General features: G+C 32.5%; 1 protein-coding gene across 3 annotated transcripts in view; it reads left to right on the plus strand.

Annotated features, from left to right (window-relative positions):
* The window catches only part of TRAPPC8_1 (Trafficking protein particle complex 8), a 60,317-nt gene that overhangs the window by 16,526 nt on the left and 22,837 nt on the right, over window positions 1-20,954 (plus strand). For 2 of the 3 annotated variants that reach the window (XM_051217629.1, XM_051217628.1), the window contains exons 7-14: window positions 1,189-1,292; window positions 2,371-2,476; window positions 4,990-5,121; window positions 7,805-7,876; window positions 8,597-8,749; window positions 11,700-11,823; window positions 15,164-15,655; window positions 20,462-20,808. In XM_051217629.1, coding sequence (XP_051065044.1) covers window positions 1,189-1,292; window positions 2,371-2,476; window positions 4,990-5,121; window positions 7,805-7,876; window positions 8,597-8,749; window positions 11,700-11,823; window positions 15,164-15,655; window positions 20,462-20,808 — 1,530 coding nt within the window. Of the gene's footprint in view, window positions 1-1,188; window positions 1,293-2,370; window positions 2,477-4,989; window positions 5,122-7,804; window positions 7,877-8,596; window positions 8,750-11,699; window positions 11,824-13,227; window positions 13,258-15,163; window positions 15,656-20,461; window positions 20,809-20,954 lie in introns of all 3 variants that reach the window. The other variant, XM_051217627.1, reaches the window with a different exon arrangement.

A 20,954-nucleotide genomic window follows, 5' to 3' on the forward strand; every position in this document is an offset into this window, starting at 1 on the left:
ATATTTAATCTGATAGAATACTAAAACTTTACCATCGCTATTTACCCCATAATTCTGTGTACTAGCTTTCACTCCTATGCGAATTGAGGTAATCACAAGCTTCGACAGGATGTTATGTTGTTAATCGTATTAAACGTTGTTATAAGTGGACGTAAATTATCGTCCAACACTGGGTTCTTGGAGTGATTATAGGACTTTGAAAATGACTCGAGAAAACCCAGAGGTGATACTTACCTTTTCGAGTAACCATGACTTCCCCTGAATTATAATACTCATTGAGCTATACTGCTCAATTATAATAAGTAGTGTGGGTTATTTCTGACCTTTTTTTGAAATATATATTTTGCTGAATAAAGTTACGTTTATTCACCTTATTTCAGATCGTTTAGCTGGCTTTGTTAACCTGTAATTGTATTTCTCCTATCTCTCAAAGATACTTCTTTGAAAACTTTGTATATTTAGAATACTTTTTCTTTTCAAACGTAGAACTTAAGTCATTTTTGTAAGCGCTCATATTCACGAAAAATAATTCTGTGATTTTTTTATTATTCCCTTTTACTGGGAATTTTGAGTTTTCGATCCCACAACGTTCTCCCGTCGTTTGTGAATAAATTCGTTATGTTTCATTATTCTTCCACGGTAGTACCGTACATAAAGAATTTTCACTTAATTAGGTTAATAGAACTTTTGCGTTTAACACAACATTATAAAAACTGGAAGCTTAGTTAGTGCTAGGATGTTTGTAGTGTATAAAAAATTGACGATCGGATACATCTGAGCCACTGTGACAAACCTTGAAGCGGAACTCTATGAGTCTTTTGTCACAAAGTCTGATCGTTTCGTGGATTCTAATGAAATAGTTTATTTTCATAAATAGTTGCTTAGTTTGAAATCATGTACTGATATTCAAATTTTCACCTAACAAACTCTTACTTCAACCAACGTGCCACTTTTGAGTGTGTGAACTATGAACTTGTAAAACATTGTCATATACATTCTCGCTCGTGACAGTTTAGAAATCAAATTAAGTCATTAACTTATGCAACTGCGTCATTACTCGTCTAGTACTGCTATGACATTCCCTTGGTGCTCTGACGATATCCGCTACCTGTTTTCATACTTTTAAATAAGTGAATACGGTTTTCGATCTTTCATAGTTTGTTTATTTCTGTCTGTTTAACCTTCTAGGAAATGTCTGCCTTATCTGTTTACCTTCAAGGTGCGACAAGCCAACGTCAGTATCCATATCATCTCATGGATTCAGCTGTAACTACTTACCTTCAATCTCATTTGTAAGTTTTGATTGACTTCCTCAAATATTTTGATGTATTTCTATCGTAATTTCATAACAGCAAATCAATATGCTAAGTATCTTTCATTTTACAGAGATTTTAAACTACTCATTATGTGAATATTGAAAATTCATTTTGTTTTTGTGAAAATATAAAGAAACTATTGAAACTCAATGGTTGGAAGTTGAGTATTGGAATTTTTTCCTATAAGACATAGGTGTATCACAGAGAAATCTAGACCATGTTATATACTTAAAATAATTTTATGTCGTAGATTAGTTTAAGATTTAGAATCACTGAAAGTGGGAAGATTGGTGTACGTAGTTTCAAACCATTTGTATTCGGTAGCAAATCTTATTACTCCAAAGATTTTTACCTTAGTGGTTGTGACTATATGGCTCGCAGCAGGAATTATTTTACCACAATAAATATGATTAGTCAGAAAAATAATGGATGGTAATAATGATTATGTGGATTTTACAGTTTACCAATAGTTTACTAGTTTTTGCTTATCACAACCATTTGGCTTCGTGGTTTCAATTTAATCGGCTAAGCTGTCCTTTGGATTTTATGTTACTGATTTGGTCAGTATTATTTGGAGAAAGGCACAAACTTAGTAGGATATTGATATTGCCACTTCAACTCTCGGCAAAGTTAAAAGCGCTTTCAATAGAAGCAAGAGGTTTGGCTTGTTAATTAGTTCTTTTCAAGTGGACATCCATATGATGTATAAACGGTGTGTTTCGCCCTATTTAGGACTCAAGGCAATCAGCACAGGATGCGAATGTTCCGAAAGAGACTTATCAATTGCAATACTATAGCTCAATAGAGAGATTTAAAGCAACTGATATAAATGAATTAATTCCAAGTTAGTTCATTCATCACATATTGAGTGAATGACCATGTTATCCCATGCTAAAAATCTGGCTATCATATTATCAATGTTCGAATATTTCACGAGAAGTATATTTCTTTTAGGTATTTCGTATATATATATATATATATATATATATATATATATATATATACATATATATATACATATATATATAATTTTGTTATATGTATGTATATTCAGATCACCAGAACTTGCTTTACGATCAACTCTGTTAAATTTTGAAGCATTATGTAGTCGTGGTCTCTACAATGAAGCTTCTGTGGCGTTGATTCGACTAACTTCAGACGTAAGTGGCAATAAATTAGAAATTGTGTAAATAATTATTTCATAAATAATCCATCTGTATTTTTCCGGTCTGTGCTTGATCCAAAAACACCAAACTTTCATGAATAAACAATGTTTTTCCAGTAAACTTTTCCATGAAATACTCTTAGGTGTTGAAATGCTGTTAAATTCTGTGTATCTTATTGTACGAAGGATCGAGTTGTTAAAATATAAGCATTTAGAGAAGTGAAAAATACTAAAAGTATTGATTTACTGTTGAATATTAGTGCCTTTTGGTGCGTGAATATCATCAGTTAGTTATCTTAACCATCTAATATAATGTTGACTTTAATTTACAAATCGATTTACTTTATAAAAAATATCAAACGTCAACATTTTCCATTCAGTAATTATGATATGAAAGTTCTACTGTGAAACATTTCTGATGATCGAAGGTTTTGACATACATCTACCCAAGTCCGATCTATGCTAATCTGATTCTTAAGCGGGGTCGACAAAGGTGATATATGAAATTCATCGTCTGATAACAATGTCACCATTCATCCCTATTGAAGTGAGATGAGTTCTTATGTCTGTAACTAGTGAGCATCAAATAACAATCTGATGTTCAGGCGTTCTTACAAATCGCTTCTACTGTGTATGTCTTTTTTTTAAATATATCGTATCTACTAAAATGTAAATAACAAGACATCCCCACAACAACTGCGTCTTGTAGGCAAGGGATTTCTACCAATTAAAACTAACTGACTATCCCATCATAAATTTATGTGGTTTCGTTGTATTTTTTCAGTGGAATTTCGTTATAATTGATTGATAAATTAATTAAAATTTTGTCCGGGTATACAAATGGGACTCTTGGTTTCCTGCAGCGAATAGTGAAACGGTCGTATTACGTATACGATCGAAATTCATTGACTAAACTACCACACGTGAACTGAATTCAGAGCAAGCACATGTTATTTCTCTGAGTTTCATCTGTATTATTGTATTATGATGAATGGAGATGACGGGAAAATATGAATGATAAGTCAGTGCTTCCAGGTTTTCAATGGTGGTCTAACATCAATCGGTTCATGATCTCAATCAAGAACTTAACAATCTTCACAATCCCTAAACTGAAAAAGCAAAATAATTTCATTTTTTATAAGGTGACTGGAACTTATGTTTAAGGTAGTAATTTGGCGGAGAGAATGTAACAGGTTCTTTATAATTTATGTATTGTCATATTTTTTGGTGGTCTGGAATACTCCCGGGGCACCCAAACTGAAGCTTTTCACTTTCTTAGAGGGTCATCGTCCTAGCTTCTAACCGAAATATCTGTTCACGAGGCAATTAAGGAAATCAGAGGATTCAGTCCTATTTTATCCGATTATCAGAATAGGTTCATATGGTGCTCGTTTTCTAGATCCTCCAAATCTATCCTTCTGTATCCTTAACCTCAGTTTAAGTGCCAGACATTTGCTTTCCATGCTTTAGTTTTCGAAACAACACTGAAACTGCGTGAAGGAGGTGAGCATGACTCCTCTGGTATAACGTGTTTGACGTAATCGCGAGTCAATCACAATGGCGTCAGTACATTCAATCCTTTTCTTCGTTTAGATCTTGAATTTTAGCGTTCCTTAATTCATTTATTTTTGTTCACTCTAACTACATTCTCAATCTTTATTCTTTCTCATTGTCATTGCTACTACGTCATTTCAGTTTCTTCGCTATTCATCTTGTTGTGCTGATGAGTACAACAACTTGATCTAGCGCGAATTCGCTTCACCATCTACATCGAAAATGACTGACTGAGGTAAATTTGCTCATAGGGAGAAGTTTGAAGATATGTATTGTTGATTGTATCTGTTGTTTACCCATTAAAGGGTAAGCACCAAAGAGTTCGTGTTTGCAGAATTTTTCCTTTGCTTTTTGTGCATACATATAATAACTAAATGTAACGGATTATAGCATCTCTCATTTTTCATAGTTTACTCCGAATGTGGTAGTTTTCACGTGTACTTGTAGTATCATTGTCCTCTTATTTTCTATTCGCCTAACTATTGAGGGATTAGTTTCCTATCTAAAGACAAACAATATAGCTTTATAAATTATCTGACAATATTGTTTTCTGTATGTTGTGAAATAGAATGTAAGATTGTGTCTTGATATATCTATCTCTTTTTACGTTTATAATGGTCTTTCAAGATTAATTAGAAAGACTTAGTAAATTAAGTGGTTTGCTAAAAGTACCATTCTTTTGTTTAAATCAGTACTCTCTCCCAGCTTACAATAAGTTAGGATCGTAATGGTTTAACTGTATGGTCATAGGTAAATATTTTACGTTTCTATGCTCACGTGCATATTAAATCACTGAAAAACAGCAACCATTGTCTGAGTTGTTGTTATTGACGCTCTGTATTACTAAGTTGTACCGTTGTATGGTTAGTTGGCTTTCTTTATTGAACATTCATCCTTTTTTTAATTGTCAGCGCTCTCAGTATTGCTTTGATGTTGTAATTCTATTTTATTTAGGAAGATGATCTTATCAGCGGTCTCCTCATAGAACAAATAGCTCATTGCGTTCTATCACTGAAACGCCCAATGTTAAGAAAGTTTGCATTTCGTATGGCATTAGCAGCACATCGATATGCTCGGGCCAAACAGGTTATATATGATATTTCTGTTATGATGGTATTGTACAAATTAATTTTTTTCTTATATTACGTGGTCTCCGTAACTTCTGATTAACTGGTTAAATCTTATGACTAACACGTGACATTCCGTATTTGGTTGCCAGCTACAGTGAGGAGTTGAAATCTTTCTTTTCATTTAGACTACATAACTGAAAAAATATCATAGAACACTATCGATTTTGCTAAAAGGTTAATTATTCCATGTTTTATTCAGTTATGACTTACATTCATTTTCCCATTCCAATAATCATCATCGTTACCAGAAATATTATTCTCTTTACGGCACTTTACAGTAAGTATGAAGCTAACCAATGCGAATATTTAGTTCACTAGTTTTTATTTACTTTTAATTGTTCGTCATTTTGTCACTAGTTTGATCAACACTTAGCTTACTACATTTCGTATAGGCGGATTTGGTATGTATAAGTTCATTGACTGTCCAAATACATTACTCCTGTTACCTCTCGTGAAGCAGTATAGACCACCCACAGTAGGCTGTTGTTAATGATGTCTAGTCAACGGACACTGAGTATCTTGCGTTTACAATTACTTTTAAATATTTGTACTTTTTTGGTGATGGTTGTGGTAGTTCTTTAAGTTTCAGCTCCGTACAGTAGAACTGTCTTGATGTTCGTATTGAAGATTCTCGCTTTGACATTGGTTGACAGTTTTTTTGAGTTCCATATATTCTTCAACTGTAGGAATATTGTCCTTGCTTTGCCAATCCTCGCATTTTCGTCTACATCAGATCCTCCTTGTCCATCGATGACCCTGTCCAGGTACGTGGAGATTTCCACCTGTTTCTGAGCTACCCCATGAAGTGTGATGGAGTTGGTGTTCTTCGTGTTGCGTTTGAGGATCTTTGTTTTCCCCTTGTGTATGTTGAGACCTACTGATGCAGAGGCTGCTGCTACACTAGTTGTCTTCGTCTTCATTTGTTCGTGTGTATGAGATAGAAGTGGAAGGTCATGTGCGAAGTCCAAATCGTTCAGTTGCATCCAAGCTATCCATTGTATTCCTTGCTTCCTCTGAATTTTAGAGGTATTTATAATCCAGTCAACCCCCAGAAAGCTAAAAGGAGAGAGTAAGCAACCGGTCCGCACTAGGAATGCGTCTGTCAGTTCTCGTCCATGCTGGACGCTGTACTGTATTCCGTCATATGAATTCCGAATGTTAATGATTTTCTCAGCCACTCATTCCATAGTTTCTATAAAGGTCCCGTAATGTCATCCTATCCACACTATCAGACACTTTCTCATGATCAAGGGAGTTGATGCATACTGACGAATTCCATTCAGTTGGTTGCTCGACAATAATGCGTAGTGTCGCTATTCGATCTGTGCACAACAGATCATTACGGCATCTGGCCTGTTGATATCGAAGCTGATCGTCTACTGAATCTTTCATCCGGTTCAACAACACTTTTTTGAAAACCTTTCCTGGTACCGATAGTAGTGCGATGCCCCTATAGTTTTCACATTTTCTCAGATTTCCTTCCTTTGGTATCTTGATGAGTTATCCTTCTTTCCAGTCCGTCTCACTTGTTCTTCCTCCTAAATCTTTGTGAACGGAACATGGGGCATCTTTGCAGTTGCTTTTATGTGTGACCAGTGCTGGTATATTGTTAGGTCCTGCTGCCTTCCCACTCTTGATTTGTCTGATGGCCATCCTGATTTCTTCGAACTTTGGTGGAGTGACAGCTATAGAAAGGTCTGTGTATGCTGCTTCGATGTCCAGTGGATTAAATGGAGCTGGTCTATTCAAGAGTTCTTCAAAGTACTCTACCCATCTGTTCCTCTGTTCTTGAATTTCAGTGGTTGTTTTGCCTTCTTTATCCTTGACCGGTCCCTCTGGTTTACTATATTTCCCTGCCAGTTTCTTCGTTGTGTCATATATTTGTTTCATAATTCTTTCTCTTGAAGCTTCTTCCACTATCGTTGCTAGGTCTTCTACGTATATCTTCTGAATAGATCCTTTGCTGTCCAGCATAAGTCCAATGGATTTCACTTATTCCGAACACCGACATGTTGTATCTCCTCATTTCCGTAATTATTTGATTGGTCGTCCCGGTCTCCCACATTATGGGGACATTCGATGTAACTTTAAAAATTGTTGCTCTGATTGTTAGAAGGGGCATCGGCCTCGTGACTTCCGAAGAATCTCAGCTTTCATCACGAGGAGTCATCATTGTTCTGAATGAATATTATTCGACTCCCATGACAGAGTTTAAATGGTTTGATTTGTTTATTCTGGTTAGCTTTTTTTAGCAAGGTTGTTCTCTACGAGATTGGGTTGCTGATCCAATGCATAATCCTCCTCCTTTACCCGGGTTTGGAACCGGCAGCAACCCTTGAAAATCTAAAGGACGAGTTGTCCAAATCACTACTAAGTAGAAATTCATGTAAGCTACTTTGTCTGAAGCCCCTCTGTGGCTACCGCCGGTCCTAACCCCCGGATAAAGGAGGAGGGTTGGGCATGGGGTTGGCAACCCCATCTCGTAGAAAACTAACACGCTAAAAAACGCTAACCAGAACAAATAATTCAAGTAAGTAATCACGTTGTTAAATATATGAAACTTATCATAGTAATCTATTGATATTTCAAAAATTGTTTTTCTCCAACTTTCCCCCACACCGAAATTTTGAATTATTTAGCCGCTTTTGGCAATACGAAGTTACAAATCAGCTATGCCAATTGTTATGGGTCATGGATGGAGTTTATTAGAGGTACATTTATAGTATATGCTTTTATTTATGTCCTGTATTTTGTCTTATCTTTTAAAACTGGTAAAATTATTTTCCGATGATAGAGGATGAAGATTCTCGATTTATCATATTATGTAAGCTGGATAGTTTAATCATGATCATCCAGCTTAGAGGAAACACAGGCACCTTCAGGAAACTTATTTTCATAACTTTCAGTCATCTTTTTTCATGAGCAGGAACAAGTTAATTATCTTTATAGATGATTCTTCACTGTCAATTTACATCTCTTTTCAAACGTGTTGCTCAGTATACATATATAAATTCCAACACAAGAGGTTTTAATTGACGACTAGTAATCATTACAATCCTTCATGTTTGCCATGCTGTTATTAACATCATTGTAATATTCAAAATTGTGTAAACTTGCTCTAATTCAGTGATTCAAGGCGTTACTATCTCTTTACTTGAAACTGGATTAACTATTTCGATTAAAAGGCAAATTATAATTACCGTCAATTTTATCAATTCTGTCAGTCTAAGAATAATTCACTGACCCACTGTTAATCATCATTGAAATAAGATAAAACAATCATATCAAGACGTCTGAGCAATTGATTTACATACTGACGACAGAACAATAATATTGATCATCTATGTATAGTCTCGCCATTAGCTAGTTGTGATGATCTCCGTGTTTAATCTATCTTATTTGTTTTTATTTATACCAACCCCTTTTATCAGGATCATATAAATTTCAATGTCGGTAAACAAGCTTATCTTATTGGAGATTTAAATACATCTTGTAAGGCTTTAGCAGAAACATTAAATTCATCTAGTAGACAGTCTGCGGAACGTCAATTGATATTTGTTAAAGAATATTTATCAACATTAACAGTAAGTAGATTATGTTGTACTTTTTTTCAATTTCATTTTACTCTTTTGAATATTGGATACAAATTTATTTACAATTCATTATCAAGTACATTTTGTTAAAATGTTCACAGCAAACAGTTGAAAACATTCTATTCATTTTATTCTATTTTGATAAAACACAAACAGTATTGTACTGTGTTAATCTGTATTTCCTATGAATGAGTTAATATTAACCTTGTTCATCTTATCAGTATACATTGAGTTGACTTAGGTATGGTTCTCAGATTTCAGTAAGATGTTCTGTAATTTCACGTTTAAATACATTCGATTGCCCCAATTCGTGTTCTCGTTCACTACATTGTAAATGATTCTTTTGACAGGGATATGATTGATCAGTAAGTTGACTAATGTGGGAATAGTATATATAGTCACTAAGAACTTCTCTTTAATCCTCTCCATTATAATAGATATAAAACAATCGTTTTCTATATGCATCATTTCATCTTTAGAACACATGTTGGTGTTATCATTAGTCGATGCTTTTTAAATACGGAATCGAGAAAGTATACTTAATTTACTTCATATATAAATCTTTCGTGAATGGTTTTTAACAAATATCATCTTCCATTATACTCCTTGAATAACATCTTCAAACCCTAATGTTTTCAATTACTGCTTATACTCTTATTACCTTTACCACTACGGGATTTGAATCGAAAACTTCATCTCGGTGCTAATATGGTATAGCAACTCGAACTGATGTACGTACGTACGAAGTTCTACGTTGTAACTGACTGACTGACATCTTCCATTAACACGTACTGAGAATAATAATATCATTGCAATACAATGAATTATTGAATAAGATTTTTTGTCAGCTGATATGTACAACTTTAAGGATATACTCAAATGTATTCGTTTGTAAATCAAACAAATCATCACTTTATGAATGATTTGATTGTCTAACAGACAATATTTTGAAGGTTTATATGAAAGATTCTGTTCTTTGTGAGTATTTGTTGTTGATGTTAAAAACAGTTTTAGCTGTTTCCATTATTTGGTGTTTCCAGTCTAAATATGGAAAAAAATATGAACGTATAAAAACAATGAAATGTTGGAAATTTAATACGTGAATTATGAAATGTCTTCATTAGATTATGGGCAATTCATTTTCTCCAGTGTTATTCAGGTTATTAAACTGTTTCACTTTGCATTAGGTCTGAGAAACACACATTGAATTATTCACTGCTACATTGTTCAAGTTCTTAATTAGGCGAAACAATATCCAGATTCAATAAACTTGACATGATTAATGTTTAGTCAATGTGTAAGCATTTGTTACATAAGAAATATTTTGAAACATAAAATTATTCAGTAGTTCTCATCTTCTCTACTCTTCTGTAATTGACTGGACATTTACCACTATTTTTGTTTTCTTTTGAGATTTATTTATTTATTTATTTGAACACATAGATATTGATACAAGGGGCACAAAGTATCTTTGCGTCACACAAATCTCATTTGATATGTGTGAGAGCTGTGATATTGACCGGGTGCCCAAACCGAAGCAGCTGGTTTTCTTACGGGGCCACACCCCGAGCCTTCGACCTGAAGGTCTGATCCACAAGGCAGTGGAGCATCGTCAGGAGATGCAGTCCCATCGTAGACGGTGACCAACAATCGGTTCATACTCCACTCGTTCCTTCAGGATAATGGAGCCCATGTACACCATTGGTTTGGAATCCGGTTAAAGCGCCGGACATTCGCTTTTCATCCTCTCATTTTCGTAAACAACTAATGCCACGAGAAGGTAGTGAGAAGGACTTCCCTGACAGAGGCTATATACACGTGGTCGTGTGAGAGCATTTCGAGAGGGAGGGCTGGCCCTCCCACTCTTGGCCGTACCAGGGCATCTGGGTGCTTTCTTTTGATAACCCCATGATTGTTAAAATTCAACAGGAGATAACATAGTCACTAGAAATATAAGGGAAATCAATGATTTGACAGATAATTCCCATTTAAACATTTAAAATTAAAAACACGAAGTTCAGCGAAGGAATCCCTTTTCAATGAATTTATTATCAAGCTGTACAATTGTATATATATGAAATTTTTTTGTTAAAGTACCAATATGAAGACGCGTAACCAAGGTGACATAACAGAAAATTATAATACTAGATTAGTACTTTAATAAAAATTTTCATTTATATACGATTGTACAGGTTGATGATAAATTCGTTGGGAAGAAATCCCTTCGTTGAACTTCGTGTTTATAAATCATTGATTTATTAAATCATCTCTCCGTATCGTAGTGACTAAAGATCAATTCGAAGTGTTTACTTTATTGGATATCAATATTGATGTTCTATCACCTCAAATGCCCTGGTATGGCCGAGAGTGGGAGGGCCAGCCCTCCCTCTCGAAATGCTCTCACACGACCACGTGTATATAGCCTCTGTCAGGGAAGTCCTTCTCACTACCTTCTCGTGGCATTAGTTGTTTACGAAAATGAGAGGATGAAAAGCGAATGTCCGGCGCTTTAACCGGATTCCAAACCAATGGTGTACATGGGCTCCATTATCCTGAAGGAACGAGTGGAGTATGAACCGATTGTTGGTCACCGTCTACGATGGGACTGCATCTCCTGACGATGCTCCACTGCCTTGTGGATCAGACCTTCAGGTCGAAGGCTCGGGGTGTGGCCCCGTAAGAAAACCAGCTGCTTCGGTTTGGGCACCCGGTCAATATCACAGCTCTCACATATATCAAATGAGATTTGTGTAGCGCATATGTATTTGGTGCCTCCTTGTACCAGTATCTATGTGTTCAAATAAAATAATAAAATGAAATGATTATTTGTGCTTTCAATGTACTGCTTATCAGTTTATATTTTTTACCGTAATTATATCAGAATTACTTATTCTATTTGTTTGTTTTGTTTTTGTTGAAAAAATTTATTATTTCTTTTCAGAATTTATTATCTACTAGATGTGATAAAGACCAAACTTTACCAGAATTCCCTTTACCAATTATTGATCTTCATAATTTTAAAATCATCATTGGTAAACCATCGCAACAATATCAACAACCAGCTGGTAAATAAAATAACTGTTTGTTTGTATATTTAATATTATTAACATTCAATTGACCAATCTTATGGTTTATATTTGAATTTAGTACTAATTGTAGTTCATTTTAGTCGTTTTCGATAACTCTGTGTTCTTGAATCTTTTCAAGATTACATTTACTATCATGATGTTAATTGTTCTGTTCTCTTAGATATTATTTGTCCAGTCTCCATAGAGAATTCTCTTATTCTTTTGTTCTTCTAATTTCAATCTTCGAAAGTATTGGAAATTTAATCAATACTTTTGTAACTTAATGTTCAGAAACTTTGATAAAGAACACATACACTTTAATTTTGTGTTTAGTACAGTATTGTTTCGTATTGAAACTGTTACGAAATTAGAAATAATCCTTACACTATTGTCATTGAACATTTCGTTTTTGAATTCTTCAACAATTGAAAGTTTGAGTTTCTTTGTATTAAAAGAAATTTGAAGTGTTTGTTTGAACTAGAATGTGCTTTCATCTATTTGTCTGTCGGTCTATAGAAGATTTCGATTATTATTATTTTTTTAAATACTAGATTATTGACTCTATTTCTCTAAACAATTTTATATACCTTCATATTTTTCAGGATTTGTCCTGTTCTTTAAATGAATTCATTACATGCCCAAATCTCTTTTTAGTTATCTATAGAAACTATTAAATCTATTTCATTTTATCTAAAGGTTTTGTTTCATGTCTGTTTAATGTGATAATAGCTCATTCATGATTAGTGTGCTATGGTTTATTTGGAATCTGTATATGGGATTTGATAATGTCAAATTTCTGTTCCGTTTTATCCTTCAAAAGCTATATGTCATCTGCAAGTTCTCTCAGATCTAGTTTTACTGCATCTTGTTTGGTTTTTTATCGATGATATTCGCTATTTGCAGAATTTGATTATATCAGCTCTGTGTGTTCGTAAGTAAAGTTGCTCAGATTAACTTAGTGGTTAAGTGTCTTTTGACAATTTCGATCGGTTATTTCTTGAATATCTAACGATGCAAAATCGAATATTGTCAATGATAATTTCAGGTAGTTTATTGTCAATCAATGGGTCGTATCCCAGCCTTGATTCATTTAAAAGAAATTTGTACAGTTAATATAAGTAATTTAACTAATCTCCAACCTAAATTGATAGCTCATGGCATATTTCACAAATCGAGACCTGATTGTTGTCAGTAAAGTCATGAAAAGTTCTTTAAATCAGTATCTAATATCAAATTATTCACAATTATCTGAAATTAATTTCTTAGATTTACCTGGAACAAAATTTTTAACATATTACCCCTTCAATTTGTAGTTATAACCTTCATTCACTAGGTATGATACACTAATTATAATGATAAAAATACAAGTATATTAACAATAATAATCTTTGACTATTATAGATAATTGTAATCAAGCAAATTTACATTCCGGTAAGATATCTAGCTTTTTTGTGTTTTTGTGTTTTTACCCCATTTCGTTTAATACTCAACTGAATTTATTCACAATGCACTTATGCTTCACTCCTAAAGACCAAATGTGTATTATGTTTTGTTTGGTTTTTTTGTTTGCACGGGATTTGTGTGAACACTTCAGAAATTCCATTTGTTTGTTTTGTCGGTTTTAATTCTGAGAATATTTTTTTTAATACTAACAGAGTCATTACATTGTATTATTGCTTGATAAACGTTTCAATTACTATTTCACAAAAATCATTATCAGTGCGCTCAGATCAATAGTGATTTCTTGCATTACTTTAACGGGATACAATTTGATTAAAATATACCGATCAATCTTATGATTTCTGTCTGATTGATCCGCTCAAATCTTTATCATTGATTTGATTTGATTTTGTTGTGATTTATGTACGACATATTCTATGTCGTTTTATATAAAAATGTATGCTCCACTAATTTTTACTTTATATGCAACATGTTACACCGTGTAAGTTTTCCCGCCTGGACATATAATTATTGTAGTGTATAACTACTGTTTTCAAAATTTCACTGTATTGAATGAAGATTTCATTTAGTCTTAGTTTTTTTATTCACTTCAAGTAATAATTTATTAATTGGCTCAACACCTCATGAACAAAAGACAAAGATACTAGAGAAGCTTTAGTTTGTAAAATGACTGGATTGTTGGAGGAGAACAACAGATTTTTTTCTTGGATGGAATTGTGTTGAGTTTTGTTTTATCGGATCAATCAGTAGAAGAAAGCAGGATGCTGATCAGTTCTCGATTGTACTCTGTTCAACTACGACTTAAGACTCATGCAATAATATACTTGAAATATCTGATTACATATTTAAGAAATTGTAATATTTACATAACTTGTTGATTATTAATAATGCAATACCAGAGTATTAGGGAAGTAGTTAACTAATAATAAATCTGGAATAATAAGACATATGACAGTGATTTATAGATCAAATAATAGCTCAGCAGTATGAGAATATAAAAACAAATCTGAGCATATATTAATAGTACAGTAAAAATAAATAAGAATACTTTCTATGATAGTTTCTAAAGTTATACTTTGGCAATACTTGGTCCATTATATTCCTGTCCTATCGGAACAATAATTTTAGCCAGTCGCAATTTCTGCTCTACACGAAATTATATGGTTTTCTGATACTTCTTCAAATCTCCTAAATGAAAATTTGTCATTTAATATACAGTGGGGATTATTAAACGATGTATTCAGTTGCTCATTGTAGCGTATGTTTGTAAGTAAAAATAAATATGACTAGTACTGACATAAATCAATAATGAAGCAACGAGTACAGTGAGTACATCGTTTATATTGTCATTCATTGTAAGTCATACTATGTATTTTCAGCCAAGCATTATTTCCCATTATTCGTACTTCTACAGTATAGTAATCTATATCTTCCTAATCAACACTGACTAATGATCAACAATTTTATTTTCTATTGATGAGTCCTAGTCATTGCTGATTTATTTTAAAATCAACCTAGTTACACTTCATTTATTATTGTACAACTAACTGGTAGAAGGTGACATGCCTTAAATTAATAAATAATCTTTTAATCTTTCTTAATAACTATTTTGTGGTCATAAATTATTAACGATTAAAAGCCTGATCAGTATAATCTTCTTGTCATAGATTATTTTGACAGTTGAGAACATATAAACCTTCATTCCAAAAAACGTATAAATAAACATTCTAACTATCTTTCATCTATTTCTTCATAGCTATTTGAGTGGCTAGTGAGTGAAGTTTTTACATAATATTCCAATGCCATAGAACTTCACTAATATATATTCCTATTTTTATGAAAATATTATTACTTCGTTTCCATCTTATTGTTAAAGATCTATTCGTTGAAGCTCGAGGTGTACAGTTTTCGGATACTGAAGATGATGAAATAGTGAATGAAGATATTGGTGACGAATTAACACCTTCATCATTGTCACAAGTCATCGAGTGTGAGAATATCGATCCATTCAATAATGTAGAATTTCAAAAACTCACTAAACACTATCATAATTGGATGGAGGCCACAGACGTTAGCAGTAGCAGCAGTGAAGAAGGTTTGGTAGACGGTCATCATGTTGATACTCGTTACAGAAACGGTGATTGTTATCCTCATCATATGAATGACAGTAATGATGAATCTAGTTATTGTGTTACTCATAAAAAAAGTATATCATCTCAAAGTATGATTTGTCAACGACTAGAGTATATTCTTTTGCAAACAACATTACCAACCGATGAGTCGAAGAATTCGCATTACTTCAAACGTGATAAAATTATTTACACACCTCGTTCAAAGTATAAACGAATGCCTACATTTCCTCTTGGTGGTAAGTTAGTGAGTGTATCATAGTAATTCCTGGTCGATTATACCTACTGTTTTCAGATTTTCTGTATACTCACTATCAAAATCATTTCACTAATATTGTTGATTTAACCTTTAGTGTATACATAGTAGACTGAAACTATCAAATAAACAAATCCTTCGCAGTGTTTAAATTTCAGCCTGATAGTTATGATGCATTACGTTTTTGTATTAGTTCAACAGTTCTGGTATACATTACTTTCAAAAACATTTGAAAAGGTACCGTCTGACACATTCTAACGAAATAATGCTCAAATAATATGATTGCTTACTCGCCGCAGAATGTTGCTTATAGTGTGAACTGAGCGTAAAATCTGGTGGCCATCTGAAAAGTTGGGCTTGAAAATCGCTAATATGATTTAAGTAGCGCTAAAGAGAAGCTTCAAGTAAAGCATTTGTTTTCGATGTATAAAACCAAATGTCCCTTAAGTCAATCAAAAGTGCATTAATGCTCTTCTGAGGCTACCTTCAAATGTATTTACGAATTTACGTGTACTTGTAAAAGCAAGTAAAGAATCGTATGTGCAATGTTTTCCGAACATATTCCTCGTTAGTTGTGTCTAAAAGAAATCACTAGACTTTTAATGAGTAATTGATATAACGTTGATATCAAGAAATTTTTCAAAATAATTTACAAGCAACTGACATTACTTATACTGTTTCATAGAGGCCTTTACTATTAAACACCTTCGACCTGATATTTATATACTGAAAGAAAATATGATAACCCTCATTCATTTGCATTGTAAGATAGTTATATTATTTCAATGTTTGTCAATTACATTGCCTCTTTATTATACCTTATAATCTAAAGTATCTTTTTTTGTCAACAAACTTCCTTGTTTATCGTTCGTTTGTTAAAAATCTGTCTTTTATTCTTTGTTTCTTTTGTTATTAATTACAATTTCATCATCATTTCTCTTCACTTTCATAATTGATTTCATCTTCAATTTATGAAATACTAATCAAACTTAATTATTATTGAATTCATTAGTCGATTTTTAAACTAGACCACTATTGCAAACCTAGTAGCACTGAACGGTTGTTTTGTTCTAGTATGCGACTCCTCAGCAGTGTGCATCTATGAACTATTGTGCTAAGTATTTTGTTTCCAACCGAAATTGATTTATTATGGTATAGAATAAAAAACTTTTTTCATCAGCCGTAAGTATCATTATCAAGGTTTGACCTGATAATTTTTAATAAATTGAGCATTGGGTAGATTGTTATAAATAAAATTAAACTTCTTCTGCGAATAAATAACCAAATCAAAATTAATAGTACAAAGCGAACAACACAAGAATATTATGTGCGATCAATCAAAAAAAGGTGTGATTGACTTGTTCAGACATGTTTTTTGATTGATCGCACATAATATTCTTGCGTTCTTCGCTTTGTACTATTGAAACTTGGATTAAATTTGATTTGGTAATTTATTCTCTGAAGAAGTGACTAAGTCACGAAACATCAGAAAACCTAATTTTTCTTCCAATTATTGAGATATCTACAAATATATTAATTTATTTTTCATCAGCCATTTAAAAATGATAAGAAGCCTTAAAATACATTGAATTCATATTTATTCTGTAATATTCGTTCTCATTTTATTTAAATTTTATCAAGGTATCAGTTTGTATGAATTTCCACAGTAATCATGATTTTTAATTTAGAATTGTAGAACTTGATGAGGTAGACATTGTCATTTTTTATGATACTCTAGTTATCACGTAATTTATTCGCCAATCAAAATACGACTTATTCGCCCTTGTACAGTATTAAACCCATGACGTTCAACCGGTATAAGCAGCCTAGCGTCCTTATTGATGTTTTGTTCGCTAAGCCCGTCCAGTTGACTCCAGAACACCATTAACAGCTCCCACTATGCGAATCATCTATTGCAAACATACTTGGTTTATTTACCAGCTGAACAGATCTCATCGCACCATAAATTAGGAAGTAACATTCATACACAAATAAGCCAAAAAGTAGCTGTGTACGTGGGAGACAGTAATTAATAAACTGAGTATAACATAGGGACAGTAAATCGTACAATAATAATCTATAGGTCAAAACGAAGCTTATAATAAGAGGAATATAGATATATATAATCTAATTACTGAATAGTTATAGAATAAAAATATATAGATAATATTAGTCCATTATTAGGTCTCAGAAGTTACTCGTAATTTAATCCTCACTAGGATGTAACAGACATCAAATACGGCCGTCCGGTCTAATAACTCATTACTCTTAAGTATTAATTTGCCATCTTTAGTCAAAGTCTACATCTGTTGACAACAGCTTACAAACATTTTCCGTAAAAAAAATACTGAATGACAAATATTCTATGAACAGGAAATAAATATGATGATGTAATAGAAAGATTATAATACTGGAATATTAATAATAACAAAAGATTGAGCGTGTGCAAACAGAAAGCCTTGTAAAATTAGAAAGTTAGCAACGGATTATAATGTAAATAAATTAAATGGTTAAGATGTTTTCCAGATAATAATTAAAGATAATAGAGATGTAAAATGAAAGGACATGATATGAGGAACAATTATGAATAAAATCATAAGGATATGAGACATATGTAAAGAGAGGGGGATATTTGCATATATGAGATGTAATAATAATAATAATAGATTAAGATCAAGTTAACGAAGTGTTTCTGATATTCCTTCATTTCATTTTCACCCCTTTATTAACTTCTAATTATTGTAACCAAAACATTGAAAAATTTCATACACATAGTTCCCTTTATCATTTTGAACTGAAAGGAGAGCATATCTTAGATTCTTTGAACATGTTACAAAAAGTCTTAGAACAAGGGAAAGAAAGACTCTGAACAGTGCAATCACCAAACATCTCCTTGATACAGGACATCAGGTAGATACCTTATAATCCTTTAGGGTGATTAGTAATCAGCCAAACTCCAGTGTTCTGAAGTTTGCTGAAGCCATTGCCATCAGGCGTCAAAAACCTGTCCTGTGTATTCAAAAGGAGACGGTGGTTAATCTTTCCTTGCCCTGGTGACAAATATTACTTCACTGCACCTTATAAAAAAATTTTTTTCTTTTTTTTGCATTTATTACATCATTGACTCTATTTTATTTTTTCAACTATCTTTCAAATTAATAATCTTTCAACTGAACTCTACTCACTAAATTCCTTCAATGTTATTCATTATGTAATCGATTGTTTCTAACCCACTTTTGAACTGTTGTCACAATGAATGTTGTAGAATATTCTTTCACATTAGGTATATATTTACAATATTCTGTAAGCAATTTAAACCCATTATGTAACTATGATTTTTAAATATCACAGGTTGTAAGCAGCTGACGAGAACCTACGAAATAATATGAATTCATGATATTCTGCTTAAATCTTTGTTCTTGCTCTTTTCAAAAACATTGAAATCATCTTACTTCATTCACGTTATAATCCGTTGCTAATTTATTAATTTTACAAAGCTTTCTATTTGCACACACTGAATCTTTTGTTATTCTTATTCGAATGATGTAATCTAGTATTATAATCATTTTATTACATCATATAGTCATGGAACCAGTACTTTAACAAAAATATTCTATGAATGATTTATTTTCCCATTTATTATTTCTCCTACTTTTGTATTTTACGTATTCTCATCATTTCTTTCTTGATTATTAGTTCTTTTTACATGTTCAACATAGCAACTAATTGATTTTTCGAATATATAATTTGATTACAATTAGTCTCTTTCTCCCAATTACTCAATATTATTTTGTAATTAATGCGTCATTGTATAATTATTACGTAAATTAACTACCTGATGAGTATTGTTTCAATGTTGTAAATCATACATATAGGTATATATGCATATGTTGGTCTAGAGCCATGATGAAAACCTAATTATCAGAAGGGGTTAGTGGAGATTTTAGAAATTTCAATAGTTGAAATCATGAGTTAATTGAATCTAGACCACCATGGAAAAACTGGAAGCACTAAGCTGCCGTTTCGTATTATTGGGGAACTCCTCAGCATTGTGCATCCACGATCCCGCCCCTGCGAGATTCGAACCCGGGACCTATCAGTCTCATACTAGGATGAAATGGCCGTCCAATGCTTCCAGGTTTTTTATGGTGGTCTGGTTTTAATTGATTCACGATTTCAACTTTTGAGAAACTAATTGAAAAGAAATTTTTTCTCTGGGTTCGTTTTTTTTATAATCAGACATGTAAATTTTAGACTGACAAATTACTTTATGACTACATTGGATGAAACTCATGCGTCAAGTTGAAACCTTGTTCATGGTATTCTACTCAATTAATATGCTTACCAATATAGGGTGCATTGTGTAATTTATTTTCACTAGAATATTAATCTGTACATCGTCGATTTACAAAGTTTGAATAACTTGATCAGCATTATCCACTTGTAATTTATGGGTTATTCACAATCAAGTTCTGTACTGGAAAGATTTACAGTTTTCAATTTGAGTACTTCTAAGGTTCGAAATGTAAAGATCATTCTTTTCTATTCTGTTCTTTTATCTACCATTTCTTTTTTAGTTTGCCTTCATATTGAATCATTAGTATTTGTTATTGATGACATGAATGAAATTCCCTTTTTTTTTTTCTTTTATATGGTTACATGTATCTGTTTATCATTCATAAGTATGAACCACATTTAATAGTTACCTTTTTTGTTAATCATGTTGATTTTATGCTGTCAAATAAACAACATACATATTTATTTTCTTGTTCGTTTACCTTAATTTCAGAACATTTAACTGTACGAATAACACTCATTAATCCTATGCGTATTCCATTAGTTTTCACTAATGTTCATTTATTATGGATATTTAAGTTGACAAATTCCATCACAGAGTCATCATCTTGTACAGTGAATACAACTGATCCAAATATAATAAATAATTCATCTTCTCACTATCATTTATGTAATAATGTCAATAATGATCAAGTAATTAATATAACAAATGAAATTACAACTCATTCCAACTATTCTTATCCTCATCATCAACAAGAAAGACAACATGAAATGATCAATCAATTTGTTTCTGGTGAAACTATAAGTGAATTTATTATGTTACCGGGAGAACGAAAAAATGTAAATTTCATTATATTCTCTGTCATAAGTTTTAATATATCATGTTCATTTCTTAATTTTAATCAGTTATCAATATTGTTTTAACCCCTTATCATTGATTGTATCTTATGGATCAACAATCCATTAAACGACCAATTACACGTGTA

Source organism: Schistosoma haematobium, chromosome 5, assembly GCF_000699445.3.
Source record: "Schistosoma haematobium chromosome 5, whole genome shotgun sequence".
NCBI lineage: Eukaryota > Metazoa > Platyhelminthes > Trematoda > Strigeidida > Schistosomatidae > Schistosoma > Schistosoma haematobium.